The sequence below is a fragment of the Egretta garzetta genome, unplaced genomic scaffold (genome assembly GCF_000687185.1).
Source record: "Egretta garzetta isolate BGI_Z169 unplaced genomic scaffold, ASM68718v1 scaffold448, whole genome shotgun sequence".
In the NCBI taxonomy this organism is placed as follows: domain Eukaryota; kingdom Metazoa; phylum Chordata; class Aves; order Pelecaniformes; family Ardeidae; genus Egretta; species Egretta garzetta.
In genome coordinates this window covers 1,965,961-1,981,186 of record NW_009260497.1, presented here as the reverse complement: position 1 = coordinate 1,981,186, position 15,226 = coordinate 1,965,961, and the positions used below count along the sequence as shown (strand labels likewise).

Genomic DNA, 15,226 nt, shown 5'->3' with positions numbered 1-15,226 from the left:
CTTCCTGGCCCGGCCTGAGCTCCCCCTTCGGCAGCAGGACCAGGCACTCCTTGTGTTTGCTCTGCCCTGCCTCACCCCGAAATATCGGGACCCTCTCTTTATAAACAAAGATGACAAAATTTTGTTTTCCCTTTCTCTTGATGCCTGCTGTTGGAGATGATTGCCACCTGTGCAGGCTCCACCTGTGGCTGCAGATGTGATGCTACCACGGGGGCCCCCACGGTGCCTCTTAGTGCTCAGGGCCAGGGTTTAGTGGTGCCATGGCAGGGTTAAGGGAACGGTTGGGCTTGATGAGCTTAAAGGGTTTTCCAACCCAAATGATTCCATGATTCCAGTGTGTGACCTGGGTTTTAATCTGGTTTTATCTGAGTCTCCAGTGGCAGCATGATTGCTTCAAGTCATCAGCACTATGCTATGGGGTTTTGGGTTGCGTGTGGGCCATGGAAAACATTGCCATGAGACTTTGACTGTTTGCAGGGCTTGCTGCAAACCCTGGTGGAGCTTGAGCGCAGTCAATCTTAGTCTTAAAAGGAGCAGTCAGTGGACTTAGCTTCCTGGAGAAAAGGATTAGTTTGTATTTCATTTCTGCTGGTTTCTACTCAGGCAACCTATCATTGCCTTAAGGGGAGATGAGAATACGGTTAAATCCTCTGTTGTGGGCTCCTCCTTGGGTGGGAGTCCAGCCTGCAAGCCCTGGATGCCTGCTCTCCCCCTCTCAGGAGCAGGCACAGGCTGCTTCACTGAGAGTGAAATGGAGGGATCTAAACGGGAGGAATTAATGAAAGCAGGGGTTTGGGCAGAGCCTGCTTGGGAGCCACGTTCTGACAGCTGATCTGTGTTTGTTGACATTGCCTGCTTCCTTCAGTAGTCTGTTTTGGACCAAGAGAGTGGGCCTGGGGCCACACAGACCCACTTGCCCCAGAGATTCTCCATCTCCGTGGTGCTTTATCTCCTACTCCGGGCAGCCCTGTGACATGTGGGAGAGTTACCAGCTCGATGAGCTAACGATGACACAGATGTGGGCTGCCCAAAGTGGCCACGTGCATCCCATTGGTACTGGTCAGGGATTCAGGTTTGCTACTGAAAAAGTGGATTTGCTCCAGAACTACCATTACAACTAACTGCAGTTTGCTTGCTACAGAACTACTTCCAGTGGCTTCGCATCACTTCAGGTGCTCAGGTACAGTTCTGCCCTGCTCTCAATAATTCACTTACTGTGTTGAAACACTCAGCTCCTCCTGGGAGATTTTTAGTGTCTAAAGTACTTGGGACTGCAAAGGCTGGGAGGCCTTAGGATCCAAAAGGCAGGCAGTTACTAGCATGGTGAACAAGCCCCTCATCAGCAGCACAGCATCCCCAAACCCTGATGGCAATCTGGAGGTATCCATGCTCATTTTCTGCTTGAGGAGCAGATGGCAAAGCTCGGATGAGAGGCAGGTGGCTGGTGAAAATGCCATGCAAGCAGCGTAAGGAGAGCTTTGTGCTGTCAGAGATAAATGGGTATGAAAAGAAATGGATCAGAAAAATGCCAGAATGTTTAAACGGTGCTTAAAATGCCAAGACCCATTAAAGGGAGACAGTTGAAGCAGAGACTCGGGGCTGCTGTGGAGCTCCTGCAAGGCAAGGCTTGCTTGCTGAAATACCCCTGCGTGGAAGATGACTGATGGCAGAGAGACTGAAGAAAGAGAAGGCAATGAAGGAGGAGTTGTTCCAGGATGAAGTGATGCTGTTGGACAAGTCTTGGAGACTTGATCCACCTCTCCCATCCCTCAAGGCACAGCTGATGGTAAGTTTGCCTGCCTGGCCAGCCTAAGAAAGGTGTCAGGAAGGGAATGAAGAGCTAACAAACAGTGATGTTTAGCGATAGACCCAAATGCTCTTTTTGGGGAGATCTGCATGAGCACCCAGCAGCGAAGGCAGAATGATGCAAAGCTTCCCCAGCAAGCAGCACTGAGGTAAGCAGCACCCTCTACTACTCCGGTGGCTGTATTTTGTGTAGATCTAATTCTAGACTTGCTTCCACTGAGGCCCCTGGTCAGTACTAAACTTTAACCTGTAGAGAATCTGTGAAGGATCCAGGTCTTTTTGCTGCTAGCCTGCTGCCTCTTTTGAGATGGCTGTTGTGTTAGTTGAACAAGCAGTTGAGAACACGCACACATTGCTGGCTGCTTGGGTCTGATCGGGCTATGATGAAGCCAGAGCCCTTCCGCCGCATCAAGGAGGGTGCACTGAGAAAGGGAAAGCTGTGACAGCACTGGAATTTGCACTGGAGATGCCAAGAAGTTGCACTGAAGGCAGCAAAACCAGGATAAAATGGCACGTGTTGCATGAGAAGCCTTTGCCTTGGAGGCTGGAGCGGCTGGATCATTTGTGGCTGGACAAGGAGCCTTCAAAAGGCTCAACAGCTTTCCATGGATAACTCCTAAGTTTAACGTGTCAGGATGAGATCATGGGTGTGGGTGCCTTGGGGCAGAGTTAAATACTTGAGATCAAAGCACTGGGAAGATGTCCAAGACTAACTTGGAGCTGGCGGGAGTCAACGCTGCCCTGTAGAGCAGGTCTGGCTGTGAAAGAAACCTGCAGAGTCTTTGGAAATGCCTCCAGCTGCGGGCAGGCTATAGCTGAAGACACCCCGCGGATCAGAGCCTGTGTGCTGTCACCTGCAAAAGTGACAAAACGGGGTGCAAAGGTGGATGCAGCACCCCGACAATGCCTTTGGCCACACGGGCTCAGCAGCAGAGCCACAGCAACTGAATCCTCCCAAGCTGGCTCAATGGATTTCATCCAAACCCACTCTGTTGGTCATTTATTTGCGAGGGGTGATGCCCCCAGCTGTGTCTCGCTGCCTGCTCCTGGCAGGGGAGGGGGTGCCTGGGCTGCTGCTTGGAAGCAGGCGCTGCTTGATTGCAGCAGTGCTGCAGATTTTCCCTCCATTTTGGGGAGGGGGAAAGCAGAGAGGATGACCTTCTTCCCTCTGACCTGTGCCCCTTCCCTGTCCAACAGGAAAATAAATGCACCGGTCGGGATGGGTCTTGTGGTCAGCTGGCATTTGCTGAGCTGTGCAGGGTCTCAGCCGACTGCCGGGTGCTGCAGGAGGTGCCGAGGCTGACTTCACCAGGCAGATAGGTGGCAGAAAATTACTTTATTGACTTGCTGTGACTAGATACGCTCCAGGCAGCGAGTGATGCTGCACAGGAATTAATGTACATGATTAATGTACACCGGCGATGGCCTGCTTCCTCTGACCAGCAATTGGAGCCATTTTCTTCATTTGCATGGCAATAAATGAGAAAACAGGGACAGCGGTCTTCAGGATGCTCAGGAGAAGAGAAGGTAGTGCAGTGAGGCACTGCCTGCCTCTGTCAGTGCCCAACCTACCCTTGGAACAGCTGGGTTAGGAGAGACCCCAAGCCCCTTAGTGCCGCAGCTTGGTGTACAGCAGCAAGGTGTGCGACGCCCCAGACACTGCAGGTAAGTATGGAAAGGCTCTCCTGCCCCAAAATGCTTTCCCCCAGCAAAAGGGCACTGCTGCAAAGCCAAGCTTTGCCCTTCCCTGCTCCTCATCCATCCTCTCAGAAATAGAGGCTGTGGAAGAGCGCACCTCGCCCTAGATGCATTCGTTGGGTTGGCCATGCAAAAGCCTTGCAGAGAGACATTTCTGCTCCATGTCTACTCCGCAGGTGACCGTGCAGAGCTGAGAGTGGTGAGCCCTCGTCTGGGATGAGGCAAGAGGGATCAGCATCCTTCTTGCCCTGCCCAGGTCTTTGCTATTCTTCCTTTGCGGTATCAGGCCTTACAAAAGATGGTGTTTTCCTGCCTAGCGCTCAGGGGAGCAGTGCTGCCTTTGGAGCTTCACTGAAAGAGAGAGCCCCATCAACCCAGGCTTCTCTGCATTTCTGAGGAGCAGAAGTGCTCCTCTGCCCATTCCCATCACCATTTCTCAACCGAGAGGGACCTGCAAGGACATGACCTCTGGGTAGCATGGAAATAGAATTTTACTTAAGGAAAAGGTATTTTACTTAAACAAATAAATAAAAAAGCCACTTACGTGATCAAATACCTTCTGAATTTCAGCATGGCGAGCCGGCGCCTTGGCTGGGGAGCGGGTGGTTATCGTCAGACTGGGAGAATGGAAAGCAAACACTCAGAACCTGGCTTGTGTGCCTGCGGCTGGGGGCCCCTCCCCAGGGGGGTGCGCCGGGGACGGCGATCCCACAGTGGACCTTCCCACCAGTGCCCTGCTCTCCAGTGCCTGCTCCAGGGAGTCACCAGGCTCTGCTCTGGTGAGTGGCACATTTACAGTGCCATGGCCTCGAGGGCTGCTGGCTGCCTTCTGCAAACAGCCACCGCATTGTGTAGAGCATCGGGCAGGCTGGCTGGGCTCTTGTGGACACTGCAGGGGGTGGCCGTGCCACCCACGTTTGTATCCCTGCCCTACTCCTTGGATTCACCCATGGCTGTTGATGTTCTGCTTTGACCCCTTGTGTCCCCCTGCTCCACTCTTTGTGGTTGTCCCTGCTTCTTCCTTCTCATGCCTAGCTTTTACTTCTTGACAAAGCTGAGGGTAGAGGTGGTTTGCTCATGAGTGTTTAGGTCTTGATAACCTCTATGCTGATACAGTCTTTAGGTCTGTGCTGCTGAGACATTGTGCAGGCTGGGTCACACCTGCACAGCATGGAGCTAATCCTTTCTAATGCAGCCTGCCTCCATCCACCCTGGGCTGGGGTTACAGCAATTCCCAGCTCCCTCCTTTGCTTCCCCTTGCCAGACTTGCTGCTCCAGCCACAGTGTTTAACCACCTGTGGCTCCAGACACGGCTTAACACCTTGATGTCTTGTGTTTGCTGTCTCCAGACTGGCCTCCCACGTCCCCCAAGCCAGCAAAGTCCCCAACCCTCTGTGCTGGGACTGTGTGGTGCCAGGATGACCAGCAACAGAACAGCCCTGCTAGAAAGCCAACAGTTTTGCAGTGCCAGTAGAAAAATGGTCACTGGGACTGCTTCTTGCTGGCTGGTGGACAATGTAAGACGACTCAAAGGAGGACAGGGAGGCTGCCCTCCATCATGGAGGTCCACAGCTGGTCCTTTGACCAGGGTCTCCTCCCTCTCCAGTAGCTTCTTCTCCATATCCTTCCCCTTTGGGGCTTATCCCAGCATCCTGCACAGGATCAGCAAGACACAGCCATGGTTTTGCGTGACCAGGGGCCCTAAGCCCAGGTAGTGGGATCACACGCTCCTCGTATTGTGGCACCAGACACCTGGGGCAGTGGTGGAGGTGGAGGTGGCTGTGACATGTGTGCCACACATGGCTGTGACATGTGTGCCACAAGGACCAGCGGCTCAGGCTCTGCAGGACCAGGGTCCCCACATGCCCCTGGGCACTGGTGGAGAGGACCCTGGCAATGCATGCTTTCCCTTCACCCATGCCCATGGGTCTCAGGAAATGCTTACTGGGCAGGTAAGGCACTTCCAGCCCAGACCTTGGCTTTCTTGAGGGACAAAAGGGCACAGATCCCTCCCTCTGCCCTCGTAGGCAGGGAGGCAGGCGTTCCCCTCACCCTGGCACAGGCAGGCGCTGCCTCTCCCTGTCCGCCTCATTGAAACCACAAGTTTACTGTGGGGCTATCGTGTTCTCCACCCATCCAGTGCTCCTGCTATCTACCGAGGCTGGCAGCTTATCTGGGAGTCCAGGGCTGGGTGAGAACTATGGGCTAGCTTGCCATTTGCAGGGATCAAACCTCTTTCTGCTTTTGGGACTGAGAGTTGGTGCTGCTCCCCTCTTCTTTCCTCGGCGCAACCATGCCCTATGCAATCTGAGATGGATAAGCCTGCTGGGGGGTCCACGGTGATGTGGGCTGAGGGGGTCTGTGAGCATCCCCCAAGCAGGACCTTGGGAGGCATCCTATTGCTGCGGGGCATGGGGCAGTGGATTGCCACTTGTGGGATTTACCGCTTCTCAGCTCACTTGTTTCATAGAATCACAGAATCGTTTTGGTTGGAAAAGACCTTTAAGGTCATCAAGTCCAACTGTTACGCTAACACTGCCATACAGGATGAAGATTCTCTTTAGCCCTCCTGTTGTATTTATAGAAACATTTTTATTGTCTTTTATGGCAGTAGCCAGATTAAGTTCAAGTTGGGCTTTGGCCCTTCTAATTTTCTCCCTGCATCACCTCACAACATCCTTGTAGTCCTCCTGAGTTGCCTGCCCCTTCTTCCAAAGGTCTTAAACTCTCCTTTTTTTCCTGAGTTCCAGCCAAAGCTCTCTGTTCAGCCAGGCTGGTCTTCCCCAACGGCTCGCCTTTCGGCACATGGGGATGGCCTGCTCCTGTGCCTTCAGAAGTCCAGCCTTCTTGGACTCCTTTGCCCTTCAGGACAGGGACTCTGTCAACCAGGTTCCTAAACAGGCCAAGGTCTGCCCTCTGGAAGTCCAAGGTGGCAGTTCTGCTGACCCTCCTCCTTCTCCAAGAATCAAAAACTCTATCATTTCGTCATCACTGTGCCCAAGATGGCCTCCAACCATCTCATCACCCACAAGTCCTTCTCTGTTTGCAAACAACAGGTCTAGTGGGCGCCTTCCCTTGCTGGCCCCTTCACCATTTGTGTCAGGAAGTTGTCTTCCACACACTCCAGGAACCTCCGAGATTGTCTCCTCTCTGCTGAGTTGTATTTCCAGCAGACATCTGGTAAGTTGAAGTCCCCCATGAGAACAAGGGCTGGTGAGGCTTCTCCCAGCTGCTTATGGAATATTTCACCTGTCTCTTCATTCTGGTTGGGTAGTCTATAACAGACTACCACCATGAGATCTGCCTTGTTGGCGTGCTCCCTGATTCTTACCCAAAAACATTCAACCCTATCATCACCATCATTAAGCTCGAGACAATCAAAACACTCTCTAACATACAGGGCTGCTCCACCGCCTCATCTTCCTTGCCTATCATAGAATAGAATCATAGAATGATTGAGGTTGGAAAAGCCATTTAAGCTCATCAAACACAACTGTTACCCTAACCCTGCCAGCCCACCACTAAACCCTGGCCCTAAGCACCTCGGCTGCCCAGCTTTTAAATACCCCCAGGGATGGGGACTCGACCCCTGCCCTGGGCAGCCCCTTCCAGTGCTTGACAGCCCTTGTGGGGAAGGAACTTTTCCCAATGTCCAACCTAAACCTGCCCTGGCACAACTTGAGGATGTTTCCCCTCGTCCCATCGCCCGTTCCCTGGAAGCAAAGCCTGACCACCCCCGGCTCCCCCCTCCTGTCAGGCAGTTGTAGGGAGCGATAAGGTCTCCCCTCAGCCTCCTTTTCTCCAGACTATCCCTTCTGAATAGTTTATAGCCACCCATTGCACCACTCTAGTTGTGTGAGTTGTACTCCTACCCCTGCTTAAGACAATGTGCAAGGAGACCTCAGCTTGCCTTCAGACACCCAGGACCTTGCCACTCATGTAGTGGCTTTCCTGCTTGGCTTGTCCATGGCCTGGGGGGGCTGCTGGTGGGTTTGTCCCAGGGTTGTGGGGCAAGCTGCACCTGCAAAGCAAGCATCCCTGGTCGGTTTGCAAGCCTGCACCTGGGTTGAGGTGAATATGTGGGAAGGTGACCACTGTGGATACATCCCTAGCAGAACAAGGACATCAGGTTCTAATAGGGTTGGAATGCTCTTAAAGGGGAAATGCTTAGCCAGTGTACGGGACGCTATTAAAGGGGAAATGCTTAGTTGCTAGAGTAGAGAAGCAGTAACCGCAAGTAGGGTAAGATGATGATAATGAAATAACCAATGAGTGAGTTAGAGGCTTATATGCTTGCTGGATAGACAGTAGCATGTGTGAATCAGAAAAGTCTACGTGACCATGTGTAGGGGACTTGGAAGAGTATAAAAGCTGTATGCAAAGCTATAACAAACGGCTTCTGGAGATCATATTGGTCGGCGTCAGGAGACTGGTCTTCCGCAGACCACCTCTCCGGTGAGGAGGACAGGAGTCCCATGGCCCAGATTGCCAATCTTGGGTGCTGGACCAACTGCTGGAACAATGGGTGGTGGGAGGGAGAGCACTGGGGTTTGCAAGGGCACTGTAACATCAACTAGCTGTCTGCCTCCCTTCCTCCATGACTTATTCCTTTTCCTCCTGGGCAGGGACTACTCCAGCATGAAAATAACACAGCAGAAACCTGCGCGTGGGTTTTTGTTTGGTCTTGCTAAAGGCAAATACATTTGCCATCACCAAGTCTCCTTGCTGAGCCCCAGGGTGTGAATGGCTGCGTTCAGGTGGGCGGCACAACAGATCTTGCAAAGGTGAGGAGCCAGCATGGGCTTTCTAGGCAGGAGCCGGGAAGCTTTGTTCTCCTGCAAGAGCGGGGATGCCAAAACAGCACTGCAAAAGCAAGGAGCAGGGAAAAGGCCACTGCTGCTCTCCAGGGCAATGTTTTCCTTGGCTAACAAGGAGGGGAATGGATGTCCTTGAGCTTGTTGGCAAGAGGGAGGCAGCTGTAGTCTGGAGGGCACAGGCAGCCAGGGAGGTGTCTTTGTAGAGAGCAGAGGCTGGGGTCCTGGGGAGGTGAGGGAACTGCTTCTGGGGCTTTGCCAACAGAGGTTGGGGTAACCCCTGGACATCTCCTGGGGTGAGAATGGCCCACCCACAATTAGCAGGGAAAGGAGAGTGATGGAGCCCCTTTTGGAAATGGATCCTTGCTTTGAAGTCAAAGCAGAACACCTGCAAAATAAATGAAAACCTTTTTGTGTCTAAAAGCAGCAGTCAATGCTCCTTAAATTCCTGGAGAAGCCATTAGCTGGAAGGGGAAAACCAGGGGGCTACAGGAAAGACATACCAAGGGTTAAAGTTTTCCTGGGAAGGGCCGGGAGTTTAAAAACCTACTGATCTCCTATTAGAGGAGCTTGGAAGACCTCTTGGCAGTGCTGGTGATGGGGGGCAGACCTCCAAAGCATCTCTGCTGGTGAGAGGGGCTGAGGAAGGGCTGCATCTGCGGTGGGAGCCCTGGAATCTGAGGCCAGGGTCACCTGGCTCGAGACTGTTGTCCCTTTGCCTCATGCTGGCAGCTAGGCTTTGAGGACCTGGGAGGAGGTTGTTCCTACTGGGATAAGCCAGGGAAAGCACGTCCATTGTTGGACTTGGGTCCCATTCCTTACCCAGGATGACCACCAGGTCCTGTTTCCCACCTCTGGTCCCTGCTGTGCCACCTGCCCAGGCTCCACCGGCCCATCTCTCATTGCACACTCGCAGCATCCCATCAGGAAATGCCTAAACTCACCTCTGCCTCTTGCTTTTGGTCCTTCATCCTAAGGTTTCCGGTCACCCGGTGCTGCTGCCTCCTCCCACCCTGCAAGAAACGGTCGAGCTGTGGCTGAGGCTGGGGATCTGCCTTTTACAGGCGCAAAAGTACAACCTGAGCTGGTGCATAAAACCATTCCTTCAAGTGATGCTGCAATTCATTGTCCCGGTTCTGGCAAGAGAGAGGAGCGTGGCTGAGTCCGGCATGCTGCTGAGGCTGGCGGGGCTGTCCCTGCTCATCAGGTTTTTGCCCTCATCTTATTTTTTTTTTTCTATTCCTCGTCTTTTTTTTTTGGTGTGTGCACACTTTGATTAAGCAAAGGCTTCTGTTCATCATTTTCTGCCTATGTGTGGTCAGTTTGGCCACGTACCTCAGCAGCCTGGAGCTTGCTGGATCTCAGAGGGGCTGAAAGGATGAGGGGGTTGTGTTTGTCTCCCCAGGAACAGTGGTGAAATTCGGGTCTGGGACATCCGAATTTCCTAGGTCTGCAGTCCTTCCTGCAACACCCCTGGTGGAGAAAAACTTCAGAGAGGCACAGGCCCCAGCAAACTCTTTGTGCAGCCTTTCTGTTTGCTTGTCAGTCTGGTTTCCAGGCAGGCCTATTCATGAAATAAGACACGATAATTTCTAGATTATTTTCTGTGGGGAATCCAGTGCACCGCATTATCAGCAATGCGCACGTTTGCTTTCCAAGTCAGTTTGAAATCTATCACATGCTGGGCCTCCCCTTCCACTGCTGGGCAGCTGCCAGCCCATTAGCACCTACCTCAATTGGTATTTAGTTAATTTTACACTTTGCAAGAGCAAGTAAGGCATGCCCATTTAATTGGTTCCTATCAACTTCAACAGCTCTCCTGGACCTTGAAGTCAGCCCGCTCGATGGTGAGGAGCCTGTAGATACCAGCTCTCTCTGAAAGGATACTCAGCACCAACGGGAGTAAATGCGTCCAGCTGGGAAGTCGGGAGCAAAGCTTGGAGAGACCTGAGCATAGGACAGTGCTGCTGGGCTGTATGGGATCCTCACTGGCACGGGGACCTTGATCCAGTGGAGATGATGCAGAGCCTTTGCCAGCATCAGGCAGAGCTCCTCTTGGGAGCGAAGGCTGAAGAAGAGCTGGATGTGCTGCAGGTGAGCAGCACGTCGTTGCTTCTGGCTGCATGCTTTTCATGTTGTCCTGGGACTTTGGCCCTAACTGTGCACTTATTTGTACTTTAACCTTGGTCACCTTATCAGAAGCCTTTGAACAACCAAATACATCTCCACTCACCTTGGGAATAGGCTTTGACATTTCCTTTCAGTTGGCTTTGTTTCCTTGCCAGAGACCTCTGAGAGATTAGAGTGATCCCTCACAAACCTGGGCTTTTCCTTGAAGCCTCTGAAGCCTGCAGTGCTGGAAGCACTCGGGCACTGAAAGACCTGTAGGTTTTGGGGTGGCTTTGACATGAGACCAGATCCCTCGTGGCCTTGTAGGATCCAGGACCTTCTGAACAATTCTTGATGACTGTCCATGGCTCCTTCTCCAAAACCACCAGGTTACATGTTACTGGGAGGACTTGCTGGTCTGTCTGTACATGTCTGGAAGCAGAGAAGAAAGTGGACATCCCAAACGCCGAGGTGCCATGTACTCTCCTCAGCAAAGGTAGGGAGAGGCAGCTCCTTTGGGTGAATTACATGGGTTTTAGTTTGCTCCCATTGCCTCTTGTCCTGTCACTGGGCACCACCAAGAAGACCCTGGCTCCCTCATCTTCATTCCCTCCCATCAGAAGATGTTTGTGTGTCCCATCAGATGTCCCTCCCCTCTACAAGGTCCCCCCGAGCCTACTCTTCTCTGGGCTGAACAGCCCCAGTGCTCTCAGCCTCTTCTCGTATGAAGGATGCTTCGGACCCTTCATTCTCTTCGTGGCCTTGCATTGGACTGGCTCCATCTCTCTCTTGCACTAGGGAGCCCAGAGCTGGACTGAGCACTGCAGATGTGGCCTCACCAGTGCTGAGCAGAGTGGGAAAGGAGGTTGCTGCCCAGGTTGGGAAGCTGTGTTTGACCCGGGAATGGCCAAAGATGTCTTTAGGACTCTCCATGGGCAGCAGAAGTCCTGCACAGGTGCATCTGACCTGGAGAAGCAGGTAAGTGTTGGGTCCAGCCCTGGCTCTGCCCTGGCCAGTGCCTGGTACCTGCAGCAGAGTAGTGGAAATGGTTTTCAGATGAAGCCCGGCTGGAACAGCTGTGTTGAGTGAGGGAAACCAGGTGGGCCAGGCATTTACAGAGCAGATGCTGTTTGAAATGAATCAGCAGGTGAATAGGGTGGGGACCTCATGGTCCGATGCCACCTCCTGTTTATGGGAAGCATGAAAAAGTGCCCAGACAAACATTGATGCCTCACCCGGCGAAAAAAAACCCACAAGCCAGAGTGAAACCTAGGAGAGATATTATGGTTTCTAGGGAAGCTACAGCATTGACATGTGAGTGCTAAACAGTTGCCCCAAAGTTGGCCCAGCACACGGAGGAGCGGCGGGGATGTGCTCCTTGAGCTGCTCCTCCTGGCCGCACTTTCCCAGGGGAGCAGTAGGGTGTAAACTGGGAATGCAGGTCTCAAAAACATCACAGGAGAGGTTTCTTGCAGCTGATTTTGTGTCAGTAATTACAGGCTGCTTGCCTCTGTCCCCCCAAGGTGGCAAGGGGAGAAGGTAGCACAGGGTTATTCCCACATATTGAAGAAATTTTTTTTTTTTTTGCGTAATGAAATCCCAGATACTTAATGCTGCCCAGGTCGCTGTCAAGGGAGATGCGCGAGTTACCCCAGCCTCACCTCTCACAGAGGGATATCCCCTGGGTTAAGGAGGGAAGCTGAGGGTCATCATCTGAAGATGATGGCCAAGATGGGCTGCTCCGCTGGGTCTCCAAGGGAACTATCCCTTGCATACCTACCCTGCTGACTGAGATGTCTTCGAAGGGTCATGCTGCAACCAGTGTCCTGCCTTCTGCCTCTGACACCAAGATGGGAAGAAGGAAAACATTGCAGTGGTGGAGGGTGCATAGAAAGTGCCCTGCGAGGAGGGCATGACAGCAGGTTGTATGCCACCTGGTATTAATTTAACAGCCTTTTGTCCAAGACCTCTTAAAACATTGGTTCAGTTCACTTGCAGCCAGGACAAAATGCAATTAGGATGCAGGTCATGTTGGAGGAGGTGTCCGCAGTTAAATCAGATCTTTCCGTCTTCTCTTCATGTGTTCTGGGAGGAGGGACGTGAGAGTTTGCTCCTCTCTCTCCAAGTCCCAGCTGTGCACAGATGAGCCTCAGTTCAGGAAGGGGAAGGATGCCGAAATCACAGTTTCGCAGTTGTATTTTACCATAGATCATGACAGCAGAGTGGCCTCCTTTTTGTACACTGAGAGTGTTAGTCCTTGTGTCAGGCTGTGTCGGATCTGTCAGGAATTTCATCATGGAGTCCCATCAGCAAGGAAGAGAACACAAGGACCGGCTCTAGTGTCATTGAAGGACTTGGAGAAGAAAGAGTGCCCTCCAGGAAAAGGGAAAAAGCAGTGGCTTCGTAGAAGGATGAGCTTGGAAACAACTATCCAGAGATCTGGGAGTTTCGGGAGGGAGGGAGGACCTCCTTATGTCAAAGCAAGGGAAAGATGGAAAAGAGAAGGAGGTGCCCTTGGATGTGGTCAGCACCACCCCATGCTGTTAGCAATGTGCATCTGCTCATTTTTTGGCTCTTTTTGCAGCAAATCCCACAGCACAGATGCTGTGTCTGGTTCTTCTGTTTGTACTCAGGCACAGCTGGATGCTACCTAGAGCAGACATCCTTCCCCGCACAAGGACCTCAAACTCCAGGAGCCTCCTGCGAGCGTTAAATTGTCACTTCCCCCCGGGAGGAGAGTTCAGCCAGCCTTGATAACTCCATCCTACAAAACCCACAGTGCCCGTGTTTACATCACAGCTCTTCTAGGTGAGGAAGGGATTAAAAGCTCCGGACTTTTTACTTCTTGTCCCTGCAGGGGTCATCGAAGCAGCACAGACATCACGGGTAGCCCGGAGAACAGGCACAAGAAAGTATTTCCCAATCGGAGCTACTTTTTGTAGGTGAAAGGCCCCCAAGATTGTGTTTTCTATCCCCGGTTGCGATGGAGGAATCTGTTGGCATGTCCAAAATGTTTTCAGGGCAAGGAAAATAATCTGCACCCCTTGGAGGCCTGCAAAGGAGCTGAAGAAGTTCATGGGAAGCCTCACTTCACCCCTCTGCTTTTCCACCAGCACATCCTGCTCTGTTCTGGTCCGGCTCCTTTGCCACCAACCTCTTCACCCCAAGAAGGAAGGACTTTTGAAGTCAAATCCCCAGAGAAAGGCATTGAGGTCTGAGTTGTGCTGGTTCCACCAGCTTCTTGGTCTGGTCACGACTGGAGCTTTCATGGCTGAGTGTGTGACACCTTTGACTGCGGATGAAAAGCTGATGCTCTGTTCCTACAGCCTACTCCGTTTCACAGATAAATATACACAAAAGGTAGGGGTCTGCCACTTCTCCCTTTGGCCAGAAGGACCCTGGGCTTGAAGCTTTTCTATAAGGGCAGCTGCTCCTTTTGGAGCCTCACTGCCTGCTGATAGATTTATTTATTTACTTACTTATTTTTGCTGCTTTTGCACGCAGTGGTGCTGCTTTGGGGGCTTCATGGCTCAGGGTGTTTAAATGGGGAGCGTTCACCTAGAGGAACAGCTGTAGGTCAGGCTCCTGCTGGGGGTCGCAAGCTCTCCACTTGGTTCTGCTGCAGCTCAGCTGGCATTGAGGCTGGATATAAGTCACATTCCCATCATTTCTCACCTTCCGGACAGTGTTGACACAAAAGCTTGAACATTGGCCAGGTCACTGTTGTCTTCTCCAAGACCAACAGAGCCTCACTGTACAATACTCTCCGAGGTTTCTGCTTGATTACCATTACAACTGCAGTAATTGAACTAATTCGGATGTCAGTGCCCTCTGAGACGCTGCGGGTGAGTGGAGGAGCAACGAGGTGAGTCACGGAAGGTGTGTGAGCCTTCATCCTCCGCAGCTGAACCATGGACACCCACCTGCAAGCTCCCGCTGGCGCTGAAGCAGAGCTGGAGGCACACAATATGGTATTGTAATCCTGCTGCGGCAGCAGGTCAGGGTGCGAGGGAGGTCACGGCATTGCTGGTGGGGAGCTGCGCCCCACGCAGAGCCAGCTCCAGCCATTGTGTTTGAGCAAGGGCTGTGCAAACAGCACTACGTGCCAGGCCAAGGCTGCCGTTGCCATTTCTTGTTGGCAGCGGTGGGTTGGAGGTTCAGAGGGACAGATTCGGGTCCAGAGTCTATGTGTGAGGAGAGCTGTGACTCATCAGACACACGGTAGGGTCTGGGGACCGAAAGCCCTGTGCTGCGATCTCAAACTGAGAGCCACGGTGGGTGTTCAGTGCAGACCGGAGGGGCAGGAGGAGAAGAGAAGGTTGAGGTGGATGCAGCAGCCCTGGGGATGTGGTGAGGAAGAAGAGTGCAATCGCCTCATTCCCTTAAGCAGAGGCACTCTGCCCTTGCACCATCTCCTTGGCTGCCTTTGTTCCTTCCTCCTGGCCCGATGTCTCTGATGCCCTTTCTCATCGTGCTTCTGGGGCTGGAGAGCTCGGTCTCTTCCCACAGGGTCTGAGGGCACGTTTGTCTCAAAGGGACCATGTGCAAAATTGCTGCACGTAGTCTTACAGAAAGCCAAGAAGCTGAAGAAGGTGGGGATGGAGTCCCTTGTGTGCTGTGGGTTTGGACATGGGTGGTTCAATGAGGGGAATGGGGTGCACTGTGGCTGCATGTGAAGGTACCCCCCCCATCCCCCCCCCATGCAACAGCTGCATAAGCGGCCCAAACTAGTTCTTTGTGCAGATGTTAAAACATCCCCTCCTCCAAAAACCCTGGCTGAGGCTGCACCAACTGGGGAT

At 52.6% G+C, this 15,226-nt stretch overlaps 1 protein-coding gene across 1 annotated transcript in view; it reads right to left on the bottom strand.

Annotated features, from left to right (window-relative positions):
* LOC104131319 (galactose-3-O-sulfotransferase 2) overlaps positions 1-933 on the bottom strand; it is a 4,207-nt gene extending 3,274 nt beyond the window's left edge. Inside the window, exon 1 of the mRNA XM_009644477.1 lies at positions 914-933. Coding sequence (XP_009642772.1) covers positions 914-933 — 20 coding nt within the window. The remainder of the gene's footprint in view (positions 1-913) is intronic.
* Between the last annotated feature and the right edge of the window lie 14,293 nt (positions 934-15,226).